The sequence below is a fragment of the Stegostoma tigrinum genome, chromosome 2 (genome assembly GCF_030684315.1).
Source record: "Stegostoma tigrinum isolate sSteTig4 chromosome 2, sSteTig4.hap1, whole genome shotgun sequence".
Taxonomy (NCBI): domain Eukaryota; kingdom Metazoa; phylum Chordata; class Chondrichthyes; order Orectolobiformes; family Stegostomatidae; genus Stegostoma; species Stegostoma tigrinum.
Window position 1 is genome coordinate 38,697,377 of NC_081355.1, and position 21,123 is coordinate 38,718,499.

At 40.7% G+C, this 21,123-nt stretch overlaps 1 protein-coding gene across 3 annotated transcripts in view; it reads left to right on the plus strand.

Moving 5' to 3' along the window:
* Positions 1 to 21,123, plus strand: part of rnf182 (ring finger protein 182) — a 113,611-nt gene that overhangs the window by 38,463 nt on the left and 54,025 nt on the right. For 2 of the 3 annotated variants that reach the window (XM_048550741.1, XM_048550751.2), the window contains exons 1-3: positions 6,852 to 7,034; positions 17,751 to 17,878; positions 18,027 to 18,164. In XM_048550741.1, coding sequence (XP_048406698.1) covers positions 6,983 to 7,034; positions 17,751 to 17,878; positions 18,027 to 18,164 — 318 coding nt within the window. In that variant the 5' untranslated portion in view covers positions 6,852 to 6,982. Of the gene's footprint in view, positions 1 to 6,851; positions 7,035 to 17,750; positions 17,879 to 18,026; positions 18,165 to 21,123 lie in introns of those variants that run through there. The other variant, XR_009447054.1, reaches the window with a different exon arrangement.

The window sequence follows — 21,123 nt, forward strand, 5'->3', positions numbered from 1 at the left end:
CCGTGAAGCAGAGACAATTTTATTACATAAAGGTGATCAATAAGTCATTGGCCATCCAAGTATTTATCCACAAACTTGTCCACAAGCCATTGTTCACAATCAAAACAGACTAGAAATTATTACTGGTGGTATTTAAGGAAAATTACCGACTGCAATCATCAGGTATCCATCTGTCCATAATTTTAATACAAAGCATTATCAACAACTATTTTTGGCCTGTATCTCTGAATTACAGTATCATGATGTCACATTAAAAGTAATTCTATGCAAAACTGCTGTTCACATTCCTGTTACTGAGATTTCAAAAGGTCCAACATGTCTCAAAGTGGCCAAATTGGGCAATAAATATATCTTTGCCACCAATGCTCACATACAACAAAAAAGTTATAAAATAAACAAACATTCAACACTGTGGATTGCTTTAAAGTCTTAAAGTAAGCATAATGTCTAACTCTTTAAAACTACTTCACGATCAGGTAACTGATGGTAAATGCAAAAATGCAGAAAACTGCAAGACAGAAGAGGATAATTTAAAATCAAAGCACAGTAATATACTGACCCACTTCCCGGAGTTCCACATCTGCTTGTCTATATTGTCTCCCAAGAGGCGCCCACATTGAACACTGATACTTTCCAAAGTCTTCACTGGTGACATTGTGAATAATCAGGGAAAACAGCACGTTAGAAGCTAATTCAACTGATCTGTTAAAACCCAGATACTTCCTGATGATGTTCTCTCTGAAATCCTTTTGAAGGATTCCTGTTAAACCAACTCCATCATCAGCGATCTGTAAAAGTAAAATAATTATTTTCTCTAGCAGTTCAATGGCAAAGCTAATAATAAAAATACCAGCTTTGAATAGCTAGAAACAGGGAATTATAGCCTGAAGATTATTGTCTGCACTTAACATACTTGTATTATTTTAACATTATTTTCTTAAGGCAGTCCATTGACTAGAGGATAGTTGACAAATAACAAGTACAGGACAAGATTGTGAGTTTCTTAGATTATGTAAAATATTTCAAAAGGTATATGCAAGGTCACATCATTAATTTTAACTTAACCTTCACAGCCATAACCAGATTGAGTACCCACTTGAGATTTTGCTCAACTTACCTTCCCATTTACATTTAGGAACAAAAGTCCTTGGGGAATTGTTGTGACAAGGTTTAGGGGTCTGAATACTAGTTAATTAAAAACACAAGTCCAAACATCTTAAACACTACATGAAATCATGTTCTTGTAGAACTGACTTAGTTAAGCAATAACATACTTAATACACCCAACCCTCCTAACCTGAAAATCACTTTTGGCCTTGACATGCCCTGTGTATTTTCTCAAATTGCATTAAGTTTCTAAAAGCTGCAATATATTTATGGAATGGAATGTACAAAAAAGAATAGTGAACAGATGTAGGAGAATTCTGGAGGAAAAATAATCCAACTCGAATCCAATTTTCAGCAACTTGTAGTTAGTTACATTGTCATATGACAAAGAAAGTCAAAAGAAATGGGCCTTTCCTCCGGATTTGTTTTTAAATTCACTCATCGGACTTGGGCATTGCTGGTCTCTTGAGAAGGTGGTATAGAGCTGTCTTGAACTGCTGCAGTCCATGTGCTGTCGGTAGACCCACAATGCCCTCGGAGCAAATTCCAGAAATTTGATCCAGCGACAGAGACAGAGTAGTGACATATTTCCAAGTCAGAATGCTGAGTGGCTTGGGGTGAGGGGAGCGGGTGGTGGAATTGCAAGAGGGGGTGTTTTCATGTATCTGCTGCCCTTGTAATTCTGGATGGAAGTGGTCATGGGTTTGGCAAGTGCAATCTAAGGATCTGGATGAATTTCTGCAGTGCATCTTATGGATAGTACACACTGCTGCTACTGAGCATCGGTAATAGAGGGAATAGATGCTTGTGGATGTGGTGCTAATCAAGGGGACTTCTTTGTCCTGGATGTTGTCAAATATGAAGAAGTCTGAGAGAGATAAACTCATTAAAACATGTAAATTTTACTGGGATTGATAGGAGAGATGTGGGATGTTTTTCCTGCAAAGGGGGGGGTGGGGAGGGGGCTGGTTCTAGAACTCGAGGATAAGTCATAGAACAAGAGATAGGTCACTTAGGACTGAGGTGAGATTTCTTCATTAGAGGGTGGTGAACCTTTGAAATTCTTTGCACAGAAGAGATGTGGCGATTCAGTCACTGAGCATGTTCCTCATATTAAAAGCAAAGTTATAAGTAAAGTACCGGAAAATGGTGTGAAAAATGAAAGATCAGCAATGAAGCTGAGCAGATTCAAAAAGGCTGAATGGCCTACTCCAGCTCATATGACGTTGGAATAGGGCTTATGCACTGGGGCTCATCTGCTGTGTGCGCTTTTCTTTTTGTTTCTTTTACTTGCCTTTCATTGAGGAGCTCGGTTGAGACAACAGCATCAGCGGGTGAAAGTGGGCCCAGAAGCGCAGGCTAATGGTGGTGACATCAGTAGCACGTTTGGGTTCCCGACAGCTTCTGCTCTACTAGCTCAAGCGGCCCTAGCTCAACTCATGGCTGCTGCAGTAGAGGCAAGTGGGTTCCCAGCAGAATCTGCATCCAGCACAGACTCAATGAGATGAAGGCGGGTTTGAGCCCAGTATGAAACCCAGTGGCAGCAGCTGCATCAGCGAGGTGGGCCCAAAGTAGACTCATGGCAGTGGCAGAGGTGAGTTTGACCCAGTGCGATACCTGACAGCATTGGTAGCATGTGCATTGACATGATACAACGAAGACTCATAGTGGTGAGGGCACTGGTGAAGACAAGATTGCACCATAGAGTGATGACCTTCGTTCCAGCAGCGTAGCGAAGGGAACTCAGGGCCAACAGGTCCATTGCAGAGCACTTAACAATAAGAACAGTAAAGTTGAAAACATTTTTGTTTTGTTTTTCTGCTTTTCTATTCCATGTTTGGTAGATTTTTCAGTGTTTTAAGATGGTCCTGGAGAGTGGTGACACTATGCAACGCTTTTCACTGTACTTTGTAACAAAATAAATGTGACATTAAATAAATAAAATGATTTGGGTGCAAACTGGTCCTTGAACAAACCAGTTAAATAGAATTTTGGTTCTATCCAATGAAAAAGCCTTCAGTGAAATCACTGATGTCATACAAGCAATCTACGATCACTCAAACAGGGCTGGATTTGACAGTGCTCGTCATAGCAAATCAAAGGGGAATGATTTTTAACTTGCCAAAATGATTGTTCCTGACCTTTGAACAGGCTAAAAATGAACACAGTAGACTTAACAGTGAATAATGCCTAATTTCTGATGACCATTTTTGCAGGGGCCTATTTCAAAGTGGACAAACCATGGGCCAATTCAGAGAGAAGGCCCCTTTTAATGTGACATACAGTGGAACCCAGTTACCACTTAGTTCATAACAAAAAAAATGTCATGACTTTACTACCACTTCTACCCTATAATAAGCAGAAAAGAGATGCTGAAAAGTGAGTATTAAATCATATTTATAGAGTCAGCCGGAGCAGAAGTAGAAAACAGAAATAATTCAGCATACTGCAACTGTTTGCTCCTCCCTCACGATCATCCTGGTGCTACCTTGTCGCAATATCGCATTGATCCAAATTCACCGAGCTATGTCAGGATGTCCAATCAGGATGAGTAGCACAGAGGCTCTGTTTAACAGGGATATACATAAAATACAGCAAAAATTTTAATCAATTATTTTTAAAATATTCATTCACAGGATGTCCCATTAGCTAAGCCAATGGTTTTCAACCATTGTGCCATGACAAGTTGAGAAGTATGCTACAATATTTGAATAAAGGGATGTAGTCGAGTCTGATTCTGTGCTTCTGACCTCCTTCAGAGCCTTGGTGTCTATTACTGAAGGCAATATCTTCTGATGTAATCAAGTCTGCATGCACAAGCTTCCAGAGAGGCACATATAGAATTCCAATATCACATGCAGCAGAAGGAAAATCTGCTCATTAAGCAGCCTGATTGCACATGCACAGGACCATGTACAATGATTGTGTATCGTATTTCCAGTAGAAGAAACTGTGCATATGCAGTAAAGAGGCATGCAATTGAAACAGCTATTTTGAACTGGCCTGCCAGCCTGGACATATTTTCATGGATATTAAAGTGACTACTTTTGAAATTTCATTCTAATTATGCTACTGATCCAAGTCTTAGGATCTAAGAAAAAAAAAGTCAGCCTTTTTTCAAAAGAGGCAATTTTTCAGTTAATCCAGTCGATGAAACAATTGGACCCAAAGACAAATAAGCAAGAGTTGTTCCAAGGTGGTGTAATGAGAGCTATCTGACTTTTGGATTTTACAGGAAATACTGTTTGCCCTTGAATATCTCAGCTGCAGAAAGAAGTTACCAAGTAAGTTGGCACCGTTTACAGATAAAACATCAATCCCGTGAACAAACACAGTTTGAGACAACAAAACATCAAGCAGACTCAACATCTGATGGAGTGTGTGTAGCTATCTGATAAACCTCAAGACATTAGTTATCCAGTGGCTGACAAAGAGAAGGCTGAAGAACACAGCTGTCTTCTTCCCATCTCTTCTTTATCTACCTTGGATTCCAGCATCTGCAGTTTTTTTTTGTCTCTAACCCAGTGGCTGAGCTTGTAGGAAAATCAAAGAAGTCCCTTACCATTGCCGAAACCATAATCATGCCTGCGTGTGAAAAAGTTATAGGTTTGACATTAGAAGCTGATGCCGCAAAAGAGATTGACAAAGTTCCAATCTCTGAAAATACAGTTAAGTAGTGAATTGATAACCTGGTCAGCTGATATTATGGAAGTGCTGCAAGAGAAGTTAGCTCTTTGTGGGACCTCTTCTTTGCAAATTGAGGAGTTCACCAAAGTAAGCGGACATTTGGGCTGCACAATAGGGCATTTTCACCGATGGAGCAGTCTTCATTAGAGTGAAAGTCAAATGATTGATCAGGAAGGTGGAAGAGAAAAATCTTGACATTCAGATCACCCTTTGGATCCTCCACCATGAAGCTCTTGTAGCTAAAACAATGCCACCACAGTTAGCTGCAGTGTTAAGAGAAAACCATGAAAATTACGAACTACATCAAATGACACCCACAGAAATTATGTTTGTTCACTATTTTGTGTGCAGAAGTGAGGGCTGGGCATCATTTACTGTTACACACCAAGGTTGATGGTTATATTGGAGGAAGGTTGTCTACAGTTTTCATGAGTTCGGAAGAAAAATGACGAGTTTTCAACAATGCGTGAACTGCCTCAAAGAAAGTTACTATCTGAGGATTACTGGGCTAAGTTGACATATTATCTCTCAGATGTTTTAAGTCATCTGGATAAGCTGAATACTAAAGTGCAGGAAAAGAACAAAGATGATGCTATGATCCAAAGATTATCACAGGGAAACTGTCAAACCTGAGCATTTGACAAGAGACAGTGGCAAGGGGTTCCATGGAGACGTTTCCACCAGTATCAGCAACAGTAGATACAGCCATGAAGATGCACACCCTTATATTTAAGCATCTCAAAGCAACGTAAAAGATGTTTGAATTCTATTCAACAAATATGAAAGACCACGATCTGTTTAATTCACTATCTTCTGATTCATCACAAAATCTGACATTAAAAGAAGAGGATGGATTGCACCATGAAGCTGAAATTTAGACAGCTGTCTTTGTAAGAGTTTTGCCCAACTGGGTTCATGAATATCTGATGATGAGATTACTATATTCTTGTGGTTTGTGGCAGCATAGCTCAGTGAGCTAGCATTTTCAACACAACAGAAAAGACCACTTGTCAGTGGAGCAAGATTTTGAGGTGGCTGTCTCATCAATTCTTTCTTGGATCAAAAAGCTCTGTGCGCACTGGTAGGCCCAGGTTGCCTGCTAACTAACTCTTCACTGCAATTTACTCCACTTTGCATTTTGTTATGATCCATTGTTCACCAAGAGTTAAAGATTGTTGAATTGAGAAGATTTTGAAAGTATGTCTACACTCAGTCAAAGACAGTGTATTTTTGCTAATGTATTTAAAACATTAATGCTTTTGATTATTCTTTTGCTTATTATATGAACTACATTGTAAACTTCTCTAGGAAAGGCCATAACTATAGTAAATGCAAATAAAAGTAACTTTACCGGCTGTCTATTTACCTGAAAAAAGTGGGCGTACCATGGAGTTGTTTGTCTCATTGAAGTTTAATACTGAAAAGATTTAGAGCCATTGAGCTAGGCCATTTATTGCCCATCCCCAAATGCCCTTGAAAAGGTGGTGGTGAGCTGCTCTATTGAACCAATGCCATGCGTGAGAGCTACACTCACAGTGCTGTTAAGAAGAAAGTGCTAGGATTTTGACCCAGTGATAGTGAAACTCTGATGAAATTGTACCAAATCAGAAATGGAGGAGAACTTGTAGGTGGTAGTGTTCCCAGCAATCTACTGCCCTTGTCTGTGTACATGATAGGGGTTGAGAATCTTTTGTGGTAAAGTAAAAGTGAGCGAGTACGAATCCTCTCTCCGGTTATTACTGTTATTTTTTTTCTTCGTGCGGTGTGTCACAATAATTATGCGAGCACTATTTATTTCTCATTATTTATCACAACTGGTTGTTTGCACGTGACTTAACAGGTTACACGACTACAACACCGGAGATTTATTTTAATACAAAAAAAATTAATGATGACCCTGTTTTAGTGCGCTGGTTTATTCAGTTTATTCTAGTCATTAGTGCCTTGTGACCAGGTCTAAAATCCTCCTAATTTAACGTCACTTCTAAAAAAATCTCTAGGGGGCAGGGAATGTCTGCGTGGTGTAGGGTGAGTTTAACAAGGCAGTGAATGAAAAATGACAACTCAATTCATTTCCGCTAGTTCCAGAAATTTCAATGGTGTAGGCTAGTTTCAAATCAAGTGTTTTACATTTCTATAATTTGGTTACATTGTGTTTCTTCTGATATATTCATCTGCCCAGTTGTAAATGATCAGTATTTCCCCAAGTCATTTGACAACTTCCACTGAGTCTCGAACAGGTAAGTCGACGTAAGACATTAAATCAAAGCCTTATCAGCTTTGTCGAACGTGTTTATTGTCCTGGCCAAGATAGATCCCTCAATTAATATCTCAAAAATACATTTATTAACCATTATTACGTTGTTGCTTATGGGTGCTTGATGTTTGCAAACTGGCTGCCGTGTTTCTCGCATTATAGCAATTACAGTTCGAAAAGTAGTTAATTGGCTGCGCAGTGTTTCGGGATCTGAGATTGTGAAACGTGCAATAATAAATGCAAGTGTTTACTTCTGTTGATCATTCCATCTATTGAAGCGAAACCATTATAACATCTAATTTATTTTTTTAATGGAGCTTCTGCTATTTTTATTACGCAGGATCTATTTCAGGGATAAATGAGGTTCCTTCCCACCCCACACAACCCTTTGTATAGTAACGTCTGAAAAAATGTTACAAACCCCGTGACAGAAATATAGTTTGAGATCAAGCAAAGAAGGCGATCTCGGGACTAGAGGTTAAAGACCAAGAGGTAGGTTGGTAATATTTTAGAGGCCATTATGAAGGATTAGATTACAGAGCTGACTTGTACAGCAAGGAAACAGACGCTTCAGTTCAACTTATCCAGGTTTACCGTGTATCCCAAACTAAACTAGTCCCACTTTGCCTACATTTGGCCCATATTCTTCTATTCATTTACCTATCCAGATGTCTTTTAAATGTTGTAACTGTACCTACCACTTCCTTTGGCAGATTATTCCACATATGATTCTGCTGTGTGAAAAAGTAGCCCATTATGTCCCTGCTAAACCTTTCTCCTCTCACATTAGGAAAAAAAAAGCCTCCTAGTCTTGAGCTCACTGACCCTAGGGAACAGACCTTTGCTAGTCATCTTATCGATGCCCAAGTGACTTTATAAACCCCTATAAAGTCACCCCTTAACCTCCTATGCTCCAGGAGAAAATGTCCCAGCTTGTACAGTGTCTCGTCATAACTCAAACTCTCCAGTCTTGGCAACATTTTGGTAAATCTTTCCTGAACCCTCTTCAATTTGATGATATCCTTCCCATAGCAGGGTGACTGGAACAGTACACAGTACTCTAAAAGTGGTCTCACCAGTGTCCTGTACAACTTCAACATGACATCCCAACTCCTACGCTCAATGGTCTGAGCAATGAAGGCAAGAGAGCTAAATGCCGTTTTAACTATCCTGTCTACCTGTGATGCAACTTTCAAAGAACCTTGTATCAGGGTAAAATAGGGCTGTCAGTACAACTTTTTCAAGGGGATTTTCATGTGTCTGATTTACTTGCTTTATTAGGACAGTAATGAGACATGGCTCGCCATGAGATGTGATTTATTATCGCCAAAATACATATTCTATGAAACTCATCTTTCCTTCTAGCTTTCCGAATAACCTTTGTAGTTCTTAAATTAACAATGTTTTCCCACTGGTTTAAAATCTGCTTTGTAAGTGCAAGATGATAAAGAAGTTTGCATTACCCCAATTGTGGCTGGCTGAACTGAGTTTGAGGCTGTTCTCCCAAGGTTCCTGTTTCTTATGGTGGTAATGTCTCTGGAGTTTCATCCCTGCTGATTTGAATGGCTGTTTTTAAAATTCAATTTTCTGGGTCATCCCCAAGTACAGCAACTTACTTTTGTTTGTTGTATTGGCATGATAGCTGACAGATGGATTCCTCTTATGTGGTTGCAGCAGTTTTATACAATATAGTGAGCACAGGCCAATTACTCCATGTTATGAGTTTCTGTCCCAAGAAGGTGTTTCAAAAAGCAGTATTGGATATTTATAATTTTTATTGATTGAGGCAACCCTAGGAGCTGGGCTGTCTCAAAAACTATTTTTCCAACACTCTAATCTATTGTTCCATCTGAAACTTCACTGTTATCTCATAAACACCTATTCAATGTAGTCAATCAAGGTAAATGGCTTGCATATCTATCTGGCCTGATCCACCTTTACAGAGAACTCTGCAAGCTTCCTGGCTTACTAACTCCGTTCTGTTCCCTGCGTGGCATTCAGTTGGCAAATATTACTTTTAGTGTTCCAAAAGAATTGTTACTTATTTAAAAAGAACATTCCACTATCTATAGAAGTCATGCTTGACAAATCTGTTAGAATTCTTTGAGGAGGTAATGAGCAAGTTAGACAAAGGGGAGCCAGTGATCATGATCTATTTGGATTTCTAGAAGGCCTTTGACAAGGTGGCTGCGAAATAAGATTAGAGTCCATGGTGATTGGGGAAAGGTACTGGCGTGGATAGAGGATTGCCTGACTGGCAGCAGGCAGAAAGCAGAGATAAACAGGTCTTTTTCAGGATGGCAGCCAGTGGCTGGTGGAGTTGCGCAAAGGTCCATGTTGGGATCATGTTGTTTATTAACTATCTTGATGAGGAACTAGAGCGTTGTTGCTAAATTTGCAGATGACACAAAGATAGTAGAGGGACAAGTAGTGTTGTGAAAGTGGAGATGCTGCAGAAAGACTTAGATGTGCCAGGAAAATGGGCAAAGAAGAGGTGGATGGAATACAATGTGGTAAAGTGTGAGGTTATGCATATTGGCAGGAGGAATAGAGGCATAGACTATTTTATAAACAGCAAAAGACTTCAGAAATATGAAGTACAAAGGGAGAGAGAGAGTCTTAGTTGAGGGCTTTTTTAAGGTTAACATTCCGGTTTACTTGGCAGTTAGGAAGACAAATGCTACATTAGCATTCATTTCAAGATGGCTAGAAATGTATTGTGAAGGTTTGTGTAAGACTGGTCAGATCACATTTTGAATATTATGAGCAGTTTTGGGCACCATAGCTAAGAAAGTATATGTTGGTTTTGGAGGGCATGCAGAGGAGATTTATAAGAATGATCTCAGGGATAAAAGGCTTGCCATATCAGGAGAGGCTGAGGACTCTGGGCCTAAACTTGGTGGAGTTTCGAAGGATGAGAAAAGATCTGACTTGAAACTTAAAAGAATACAGAAAGGCTGGACAGTCTGGACATGGAGAAGATGTTTCTATTAGTAGGAAAGTCTAGGATTCTAGGGCAGTGTCAGTGTGAAGGGATGGCCCTTTAGAACTGAGAAAAGCAGGAATTTCTTCAACCAGAGGGTGGTTAGCTTGTGGAACTGATTGCTGCAGAAGGCTATGAGGCGAAGTCACTGAGTGTATTTAAGAATAGGATTGAGCAATGTATCAGTCATGGTCAAATGGGAGAGCAGAGTCATTGGCTGAATGGCCTAATTCTGCTCCTGAACCAAATCGTCTTATGAGACCAGATTTTGGGTTGACGAGTGCAATGTAGGCTTTTATTTCCAAGGGCATCATGATTCCCACATATTTATGATCAGCTAACTCACTAAGACTTGTTTGTCTGTCCTTGGAAAGACACGCCTCTATGTGAACTTTGATGTAAAGCATTAACTTGGGGAGGCAATGGCCGAGTGGTATTATTGCTGGACTGTTAATCTGAAGATTTAGATAATGTTCTGGGTTTAATTCCCACCACGGCAGATGATGGAATTTGAATTCCAATAAATGTCTGGAATTAGAATCTAACGATAACGATGAATCCATTGCCAATTATGGGAAAAACACATATGGTTCCCCAATGGAGTTTGTTCATTCTCCCCGTGTCTGCGTGAGTTTCTGCTGGGTGCTCAGATTTCCTCCCACAATCCAAAGATGTGCAGGCTAGGTAGATTGGCCATGCTAAATTGCCTTTAGAGTTCAGGGATGTGTAGGTTAGGTGGGCTATAGGGGGATTGGGTCTGGGTGGGATGCTCTGAGGGTCAGTGTGGACTTGTTGGGCCGAAGGGCCTGTTTCCATACTGTAGGGATTCTATTCTATTCTATTCTAATGTCCTTTAGGGAAGGAACCTGCCATCCTTACCTGGTCTGGCCTACATGTGACTCCAGACTGACAGCAATATGGTTGACTTTCAACTGCCCTCTGGGCAATTAGGGATGGGCAATAAATGTCACCTAAAAGTGACACCCTCATGCTGTGAATGAAAAAATAACTTGCGCTCACTGTTCATCACTTTTGCTATCCAGTCGATTATCTGATATTTACACACTGTAATTCCATGACATTCTCATTCAGCTGATAAATAGTCCACATTATCACATCCCACATTATCACATCTGGTTCACTGTGTCTGTTTTAAACAGCACTTCAACTTTTCTAGAGTTAGTGTGACAGTTCAGTTGATTACTGCTGAGTTAAAATACTTGTTGTAAATAAACATGCACATTCCTTAAGCCTAAAACCGTGATCTTTCTAACTGTTAAGTGATCAACAGGCTTTGTATATTTTCTCCTCATTTCATTCCATCCTTAATTTCATTCAACTTCTTGTTGGCTAGACCCAGCAATTTTAGGTAGACTTTACTGAGTATACAACTTGCACAGCTACCAATGGTCACGTTTACAGAGTGGGGAATGAATTGTAGGCGAAAAGTGGAGGATTCCAAAAACTCTTGGAAGGGTATGGATTGGAGGTGGTGACATGTTGAGGCAGTGCAAAATGGCATTTGAAAATGAGCAAGAATTTTACATTACAAAAATCTCTGCATGTTGAAGAACTGGAATCTGGTCTCCCTGCTAACTAAACTACAGTTGAAAATCATTTCAATGCCAAGGCAAGCCAAAAATGGTGGTGAGCTGGCTAACAATGACCACCCAAAACTAGGCATACACAGAATTAGGCCACGGGATCCAGAAAAATATTCATTTGGTAGTACCTGAACAGCCATTTCTAGAAGGCCACTCTGATCTTCCTTTCCCAAGATCACTCGTAAATACGTATTCAGGATTCTGCAGGTATTTGTATCAATGTTGCAAATAATGTGACGATTGATTCATGATTGCATACATACCGTAGTTGTGTGAGAGAGGAACTGATGTTAATTGGGGATAGTTTAGGCCACATGCTTGAGAACCAGCTTCTGCCTGGGTTTGGCTGTGGAAAAAGAAGCTGTGCTTAGGCCAAGCAAGTATTGTGAATAAACCTGTGTGAAGCTCCTGTTTTCTTTTTCTTTTGAAAGATGTATGTTTACCAGATGAATAATTTAGGTTTCAGTCATGTTTGCTTGTTTGAATATGAGTGCAGGAATGGAAGGAGTGCATCAAGGGTGCCCATGTCTAGCTAGTTTATATGCCATCCGAGTGGGGCTGTGTGTCTGCTGTGGAGGCTATTGATTCTGATCAGTTGGCCCTGGAGAGCATCCTCATGACTTGGGTTGATTATGATCCTGTTGATCCATAAAGAATGTGAGCGCAATAATAGGTGTACTTCATAGTGACCTCCCATTAGGATCAACCAGAAGAAAAGTAATGGTAGATGAATAACCTGCTAGAGGATTTTGGGTCTTCTGTCTGCTTCTAGAACAAAGAGTGCAGTGGCTTTCTGCAACAGTGTGAAATCACCTGTTTAGAGAGGTTATACCTCCAGGCTGTGGTGTATCTTCAAACCCAAGTGGCAGTCTTTTTCCCTTGAGACCCTACAATGTGACAACGGAGGGAAGTTATGTGTGGAACAACAGGATGTGGGACGGATCCTTAATAAGTACTTTGTATTGGTATTCACAGAGGAGATGGACATGACTGACGTTGAGGTTGGGGCTGATTGTGTGAATACTCTAGAGAATGTCAGTATGTTAGAGGAAAAAGTTTGGGCATCCTGAATTACATCAAGGTAGAGCAGTCCCCAGGGCCAGATTGGATTTATCCCAGGTTGTTGCAAGAGGCAAGGGAAGAAATATCTGGAGCAATAGCAGGTATCTTCGCACCCTCTTTGACGACAGACAAGGTTCCAGAGGACTACAGATTAGCCAATGTTATTCCCTTGTTTAAGAAAGGAAGCAGGGATAATCTAGGAAATTATAGGCTGGTGAGTCTGTGGGGAAGCTCTTGGTGAAGATACTGAGGGACAAGTTAGATGAACATCTGGAAGAAAATGGACTAGTTAGCGACAGGCAGCATGGTTTTGTTTGGGGATGGCCATGTCTCTCCAACCTGATCGAATTATTTTGGAAGAGGTGACAAAGATAATTGAGGGTAGAACTGTGCATTGTAGGTTATATGGATTTTAGTAAGACATTTGGTAGAGTCCCACGTACAAAAACTAAAATCACATGGGATTCGGGGTGGGCTGGCTAAATGGATACAAAACTGACTTGGTCATAGAAGTCAGAGGGTAGTGATGTAAGGGTGTTTTTCAGAATGTAAACTGGTAACTAGTGGTGTTCCACAGGGATCAGTCTTTGGTCCTCTGTGTTTCTAGTATATGTAAATGATAAGGAAAATGTGGATGGCCTGATTAGTGAGTTTACAGATGACGTGAAGATCAGGGGCATTGCTAATAGTTCCAACGATTGTGAAAGGATACAACAGAATACAGGTAGATTGGCGACTTGGGCACAGAAATGGCAGATGGAGTTTAATCCAGACAAATGCAAGGTGATGCGTTTGGTAGGATCAAATTTAGGTGTGAATTATACTGTAAATGGCAGAACCCTTAGGAGCATTAATATCAAGATAGAGCTGGGCTTGCAGGTCTACCGTTCACTAAAAGTGGCAACACAGGTGGCCAAAGTGAATAAGAAGGCATATGGCATGCTTGTCTTCACTGGCTGGGGCCTAGAGTACAAAATTTGACAAATTATGTTGCAGCTGTATAAAACCTTTAAGTGGCATTTGGTGTCTTGTGTGCGGTTTTGATCGCCACATTACCAGAAGGACATAGAAGCTTTGGAGAGAGTGCAAAGAAGTTTCACCAGGATGTTGGCCAGTCTCTCAGCAATAGGTTCTGAAGAAAAGTTAAAAAGACTAGGACTGTTTTCACTGGAAATACAGTGGCTGAGAGGAGACCTGATAGAAGTCTACAAAATTATGAGAGATGTAGATAGGGTAGACACTCGGAGGCTTTTTCTCCAGGGTTCACGTTTCAGTTACAGAGGGGCACAGGTTCAAGGTGAGAGGGCAACAGTTTAAGGGAGATATGTGAGGAAAGTATGTGCAGCAGCCAGATGTGATGGTTTCTCTTGGTCAGTAATGAGGCTCAGTTTCAATTTTGTTGGTCCCTAATTCCTCAGCTTTGTTTAAGATCCTTTCCACTTTTTACACAGCTTGTATAGCACCTTTTAATACAGATAATAAACAGAAAGAAAATGCTTGTGTTCAGACATTCTTTGCAGGATTTGTTTGATGTCACTGGCTTATGAGTATGGTCATTAATAGCCCCACTTCAGCCCTGCTTTAGGAATCTCCAGCCATCTATCCTCAAACATAAGTTTGTACACAAGTTTATATCAGGTTCCACAATTCTTTATTAATATCTTAGAGCATTCCCTGGCCTGTCTTGCCTGGCAAAATCCCTTAAAGACTTTCCTCATCAACTTGCTTCTGCCCTCTCTAATCCTTTTTTTTACATTGATAAGGGGAAGCCACGGCCAAGTGATGTTACTGCTGAACCATTAATCTAGACATGCTGGTAATGTTCTGCTGTGGCAGATGGTGGAATTGTAATATGAGAGAAAGAAGCTAGAACTCCAGGGTCTAATGACCATGAATCCATTGTCAATTGTTGGAAAAACCCATCTTGTTCACAGCAACTCATTCTGCTTGGGAACCCTGCAGCCCAATGGTATCAACGTGGATTTCACCAACTTCAAAATCTCCCCTCCCCACACTGCATCCCAAAACCAGCCCAGCTTGTCCCCGCCTGCCTAACCTGTTCTTCCTCTCACCTATCTCCTCCTCCCACCTCAAGCCACACGTCCATTTCCTACCTACTAACCTCATCCCGCTCCCTTGACCTGTCTGTCCTCCCCAGACTAACCTATCCCCTCCCTACCTCCCCACCCATACTGTCCTTTGCACCTATCTCCCCCTTTATCTATCTTCAGTCTGCCTCCCCTTCTCTCCCTATTTATTTCAGAATCCTCACCCCATCCCCCTTTTCTGATGAAGGGTGTAGGCCTGAAACATCAGCTTTAGTGCTCCTAAGATGCTGCTTGGCCTGCTGTGTTCATCCAGCCCCAAACTTTGTTATCTTGGATTTTCCAGCATCGGCAGTTCTCATTGTCTTTGTTCATTAATTTCCTTTAGGTTAGGGAATTGTCATTCTTACCTGGTCTGAAGTAGATATGACCTAGACCAACAGCAGTGTGGTTGACAACTTATTTGCCTTCTGGGATGAGCAATAAATGCTGCCTTAAGCAGTGACACCCTAATCCTGTTAATGAGTTAAATTATTCTTGTTATTTTCTTTACCCTCATTTATCTCTGCCCCATTAAGTACTTCCAGGTGTATTTTTTGCATGAGTTGTATGAAAAATTAACAGAATTCAGCTATAGAAGTAACTGTAGAGGTAGATCCTTGGATAAATTTCTGCTTAAGGAAAGAAAATGGCCTAGGTTGCTGTTTTTATTATCGAAATCGCACAGCCTTGAAATAGGCAGTGGGAATGGATGGTCTCCGATCATTACATGTGGAGTAGCCTGAATGGGAGTTTTTACATTTAATTGCGCGTAAGTGGGGATAATGTCTTCTTGGCTGTAAGATTTTCTGGACTGTTACTGCCTTATAAATTTAGGCATTTTTTTTGCAAGGAGTGTGTGGATTGAGAGACCATTTAAGGTGCTGTTAGGAAAGAAAATAAATGAAGTCATATATTTATACATCTCTTGCACCCACAATTTGAACTATCTTTTTGAAGAGTAATAGTTATAATGTAAGTACATGATATTACCATTGAAGAGTCAAATTCAGATGAGTTTGCAGTAAAGAAACAACAAACAAGCGTTTACGTAGCGCCTGGACATCCTTTGTTTTTAATTCATGGGATGAGGGCATTGCTGGCTAGGCAGCATTTATTGCCCAACACTAATTGCCCAGAGGACAGTTAAGAATCAACCATATTGCTTTGAAATGAATTGACTTTGGACGTACGATTTATAGTTTCTGGAATGCTCTTATTGCAGTGAACTGCCGATTGAAGAAGCAGGAGAATATAACAAATGAATGCTGAAGGCACGGTTTTAGAGGCTTTGGAACCAGTTCTGGGAGAGATGGGACCTGTGCAGTCTGAAAGAATGTGTTGCACCTCAACAGTTCTGTGACCAGTCCCCTCAAAGGAGGTTCACTAGTGCTGTCCAGGAATTTAAGTGGTAGGGGCAGCAGGGCTTTATTTTAGAAAAGGGAAGTAAGGCATACAAAGTATTGATAGCACAGGAATAAGAAATAGCGGGTATTAGGTGGAGTCATGTTAAGTATACAGTAAAGTCTATGGTGGGTTTCATTGCTTGTGTGTAATTGCTCAATAAGTAGTAAATGAGACTGGTGAGCTACATTCACAAATACTCATGTAGCAGGGAGGTGGAGATTTGTATTCATGGAGGTCTGGCTTCAAAATGGCAGGATTGTGTATTAAGTATTCCTGGATATATAGCATTTAGGTAAGATGGGGAAGAAAAGACAAGAAGCAGCATCAGTTTAGTTGAAGAGAGGTGGTGCCCTGTGCTGGCATTAGAGGACTTGGACGAGTGTGTTTATTCCCAGGCACTGAGGAATTGTCATCAGACATAATGCGAACTGCACATGCTGGGCAATCCGAGATAACAAAGTGTGAAGCTGGATGAACACAGCAGGCCAGCAGCATCTCCGGAGCACAAAAGCTGACGTTTCGGGCCTAGACCTCTCTGATGAAGAGTTTAGGCCCGAAACATCAGCTTTTGTGCTCCTGAGATGCTGCTTGGCCTGCTGTGCTCATCCAGCTTCACACTTTGTGATCTACAGAGGAATTGTCATCTCGTAATGAGAGGTTTTGGGCCCCAGGCAGTAGCTGGGTTAAAAATTCCAGTTGTATATTTCTACCAAATATGCCTTGCTTTCTTCAAGTGCATCTTTGGTCTTATGCAATGTTTTGCTGCTAGAAAAATTATGTAGAAGTCCCTATGTGACCATACCACCTCCATCTTGACCAGAGAAGATGTACTTCCTTTTGAATATGTATTGATAGTATTTTTGAAGAACACACTTTTCATTAAAAAGCAGCAATATCTATACAGATATAGATAAAGAGATATGGAGCTGGATGAACACAGCAGGTCAGGCAGCATCAGAGGAGCAGGAAAGCTGACAATTTGGGTCTGGACCCATCTTCAGAAATGAGGACTGGGGTGAGGAGACTTTGAAGCACGTAAAAGTCCATGGAGTCCACCTTACTTTACGAGCTTCAAAATCTGCCCCCCCCTGCCCACATTCCAAGACCAGATCCCATCTCTTCCCAGCCTCCTTAACCTGTCCATCTTCTCTCTCACCTACCCACTCCTCCCCACCTCACTGTCCAACCCCCCCCCCCCCACCCCCACATCCTACCTACACTCACCCTTACTAGCTTCATCCTCCCCTCCTTGGCCTGTCCGTTTTCCCTCCCACCTATCTGCTCCACTATCCATCTTCTATCTGCCTCTCCCTCTCTCTATTTATTTCAGAGCCCCCTTCCCCTCCCTCATTTTCAAAGAAGGATCCAGACCCAAAGCGTCAGCTTTCCTGCTCCTCTGCTGCCTGGCCTGCTGTGTTCATTCAGCTCCACACCTCTTTATCTCGAACACCAGCATCAGTAGTTTCTACTATCTCAACACAGATACAGTTGTTTTTGGGCCTAAAAATATTGGAAGTTATTAATTGGTATTGGGGCATTAATACCGTTTTTGTTTAAAGTTGCCAGTAGTTACCTCGTTGCGACCTACAATGAAACACATTACTATGAAGATACAACGGTTGTGCATGTCCCTGTGCACTTTAACTTCAGTAAGAGTTGCAAAGAAGAATGGACTAAATTACCTCAGGTGAGCTTTTCTTCAACAATAAAACATTTTTGTGAAGTATCTCCTAAGTAGAAAATATACCAACATTTCTCTAATTGTTTAACTTCTACATATATATTGTCCTTTCCACTTCTTTATAAACTATGTACTTTTCATTCCACCTCTCCAGAAAATCTCAATTGCATCAACTGCAACTTCTTCAAAACCCCAGTGCCACCCTCCATGTGTGCATGTGTATGACAGAAAGCTAATTCTCAGTGAGTGCTCACAAGTGGAGCTTGTCATGACTTGTTTTGACAATGATGAGGTTAGTTGGCTTTTATTGTAATTGATATTTATTAATTGTGTTGTTAAGAATGAAATAAGGTGTGATCTCAGATTTGTACACTAACTCCTAATTTATACCTCTGGTTTGTTCTGTTATATTTCATTTATCATCATCAGTCTACTGTTGATCATGACCAAAATTATGGAATGGATCACCAGTTGTGTGTAAAGCAGCACTTGCAAAAGAATAAGTTACTCGCTAACACTCAAATTGGCTTCCAGCATGCCCACTTGGCTTCTGATATCATTGTATCCCTAGTCTCATCATGTACAAAAGAATTGAACTTCTGGTAAAAGTAACTGCCTTTGATGTCAAGGGTGCATTTATCTTGGTGTGACATTTAGGATCCCAAGCAAAGTTGGGTTTTTTTTGTCACTCATCTTAGCCAAAGGGCATTGCTGGGGCTCTTCAGGGTAGATATTTTCCTAACTAACCTGTACAGAGATGTTGTTACACTCATCTAGAGCAGCAGGGACTTGAGGCCAGGCTTCCTAGCTCAGAGGCACGGACATTGCCACTGTACTACAAAAGCCCTCGGGTATTATTGTAAATTTACAGTTTAGTTCAAGCAGCATATTTCCTTCTTTCATGGTTCAGAAACCAGCTCCTCTTGTTTCCCCTCCAAAGAAGGTCAGCGCTTGGAAATTTGTAATCAACTAGTTTAGAAACTTTATGATACATACCTGGAGCACATGGGACTTGAGCCCTGGTCTTCTGTCTCAGGCAGAGACATTACCACTGTACCATAAGAGCCCTAGTTCCGCTGGGTAGTGTCCTGGACCAATCATCATCAGCTGCTTCAATGATCTTGGCTTCATATAATGTAAGAAGTGGGAATGCTCACTGATTTCACAATAACCAGCACTAGTTGTGACTACTCGGATGCTGAAATAGTCAGTGTTCATGTACCACAAGACATGGACAACATCTAGATTTGGACTGATAAATGGCAATTTAATATTTGCAGCATACCAGTGCTAGCCAATGACCATCTCTGGCAACAGAGAACCTCGCCGTTGCCCCTTGCAGTTCAATGGCATTACCATTGCTGAATTCCCCCACTGTCAACATCCAGCAGTTACCATTGATCAATTTGACCAAATATTTACTTGCTGTGTCCACAAGACCAGGTCAAAGGCTAAGAATTCTGTGGTGAGTAACTTGCCCCTGTCTCCTAATGTCTGTCTATTATCTATATGACAGTAGTCAGGAGTGTAATGGAATGCTGCTCTCTTGCCTGAATGGCTGTGACTCTAGCAACACTCCAAGAAACTTGATAGCATCCATGACAAAGCATGACAATGTTTGATTATCACCCTTCCACCACCTTGAACAGTCATTCTCTTCATTACTGATGTACAGCGGCAGCCCTGCATCCATAAGATGCACCGCAGCAATTCACCAAGGCTCCTTTGGTAGCACCATCCAAACCTGCGAACTAGACCATCTAGAAGGGCCACAGCGGCATTTGAACACCACTACTGGTAAATTCCCCTTCAAGCTATACACCATCCTGATTTGAAACTATACTGGTGTTCCTTCACTATCATTTGGTCAAAATCTTAAAATGCTCTTTGCAACATTGTTGGTGTCCCAAGAATATAAGTGCCACGGCAGTTCAAGAAGGAACTAACCACCAGGGCAGAGATAATGGGAACTGCAGATGCTGGAGATTCCAAGATAATAAAATGTGAGGCTGGATGAACACAGCAGGCCAAGCAGCATCTCAGGAGCACAAAAGCTGACGTTTCGGGCCTAGACCCTTCATCAGAGATGAAGGGTCTAGGCCCGAAACGTCAGCTTTTGTGCTCCTGAGATGCTGCTTGGCCTGCTGTGTTCATCCAGCCTCACATTTTATTAACCACCAGGGCAGTTGGGAAATAAATGCTGGCCTAGCCAGCAATACCTACATTCCCTTGAATGAATAAAACAAACAATATTCTGGAGAAATGCATTTGAATTCAAACTTTCATTTTGTATGTGTATTACATTTGTGCTTACGTAAAGATCAGTACTACTTATCAACTTTTTTGAAGAAAGAAAAGCAATCTAGTTCTGAAGGTAAAAAAGTAATCTTTTTGTCTTTGTTGTTCCATTGTATCTGCACCAACAATAAGTCAGTTTGGTTGCATGTATCATGTGCATTGATAAATGTTACTGGGTGACTGCTAAGCACGCGTTTAAATATGGTGGAACTTTTAGTACGGATGTTGCGTGTCAAAATTGATTTGCATATAGCTACGATCCTAAACAGAGTTATATTTACATTATACCTCCAAAGCTTGTGTTTCTAAAGTACCTTTTTATGCAGTAGAACATTCCCATGTACTTACAGGTGTGTTACTCAATACAATCTGATCAAATAAGCTGAATAGGCCACCAGAGCTTGTTTAAAGAGGTCTTTAAGGAGCATTTTTAAAGATGGGAAAGAAGTGAAGATGCAGTGAGGTTTTGGAAGTTAGTTTTGAGATTCTGGTCTGCACAGCCTTCTGAGAATAGAAAATTGAAAATGCATAAAGTCATTTTAATCAGTCATTTAATCAGCTTCAGCATTGCTCATTGGGGAAGAGATCATTGCTTTAATCCTGACCAAATAACCTGAAATCCTTTCCATTGACTTGAAAAGGAAGTTTTGATTTTTAAAAAAATCATTAATCTGAAATGCTATCTCTGTTTCTTGCTCCACAGATGTTGTCTAAAGATATCCTCTATCCTTTTTCTTTTCAAATTTTCGTGTCATAATTTCATGAACTTCTTTTGAAGGATATTTAGTGTAAAGTTAGTTCCACTTTGTGGTAAGTTTTGTGCTTTAATAATCCCAGCATGGAGCTTTACACAGTAGGAATGCAGTTTATCACCAGCATTTTGAGGCCTTTTTAAGGATTTGCAATGAATACTTAATTCACCAGCGAAGCTTGCATTATAAATTAGTCGTAAA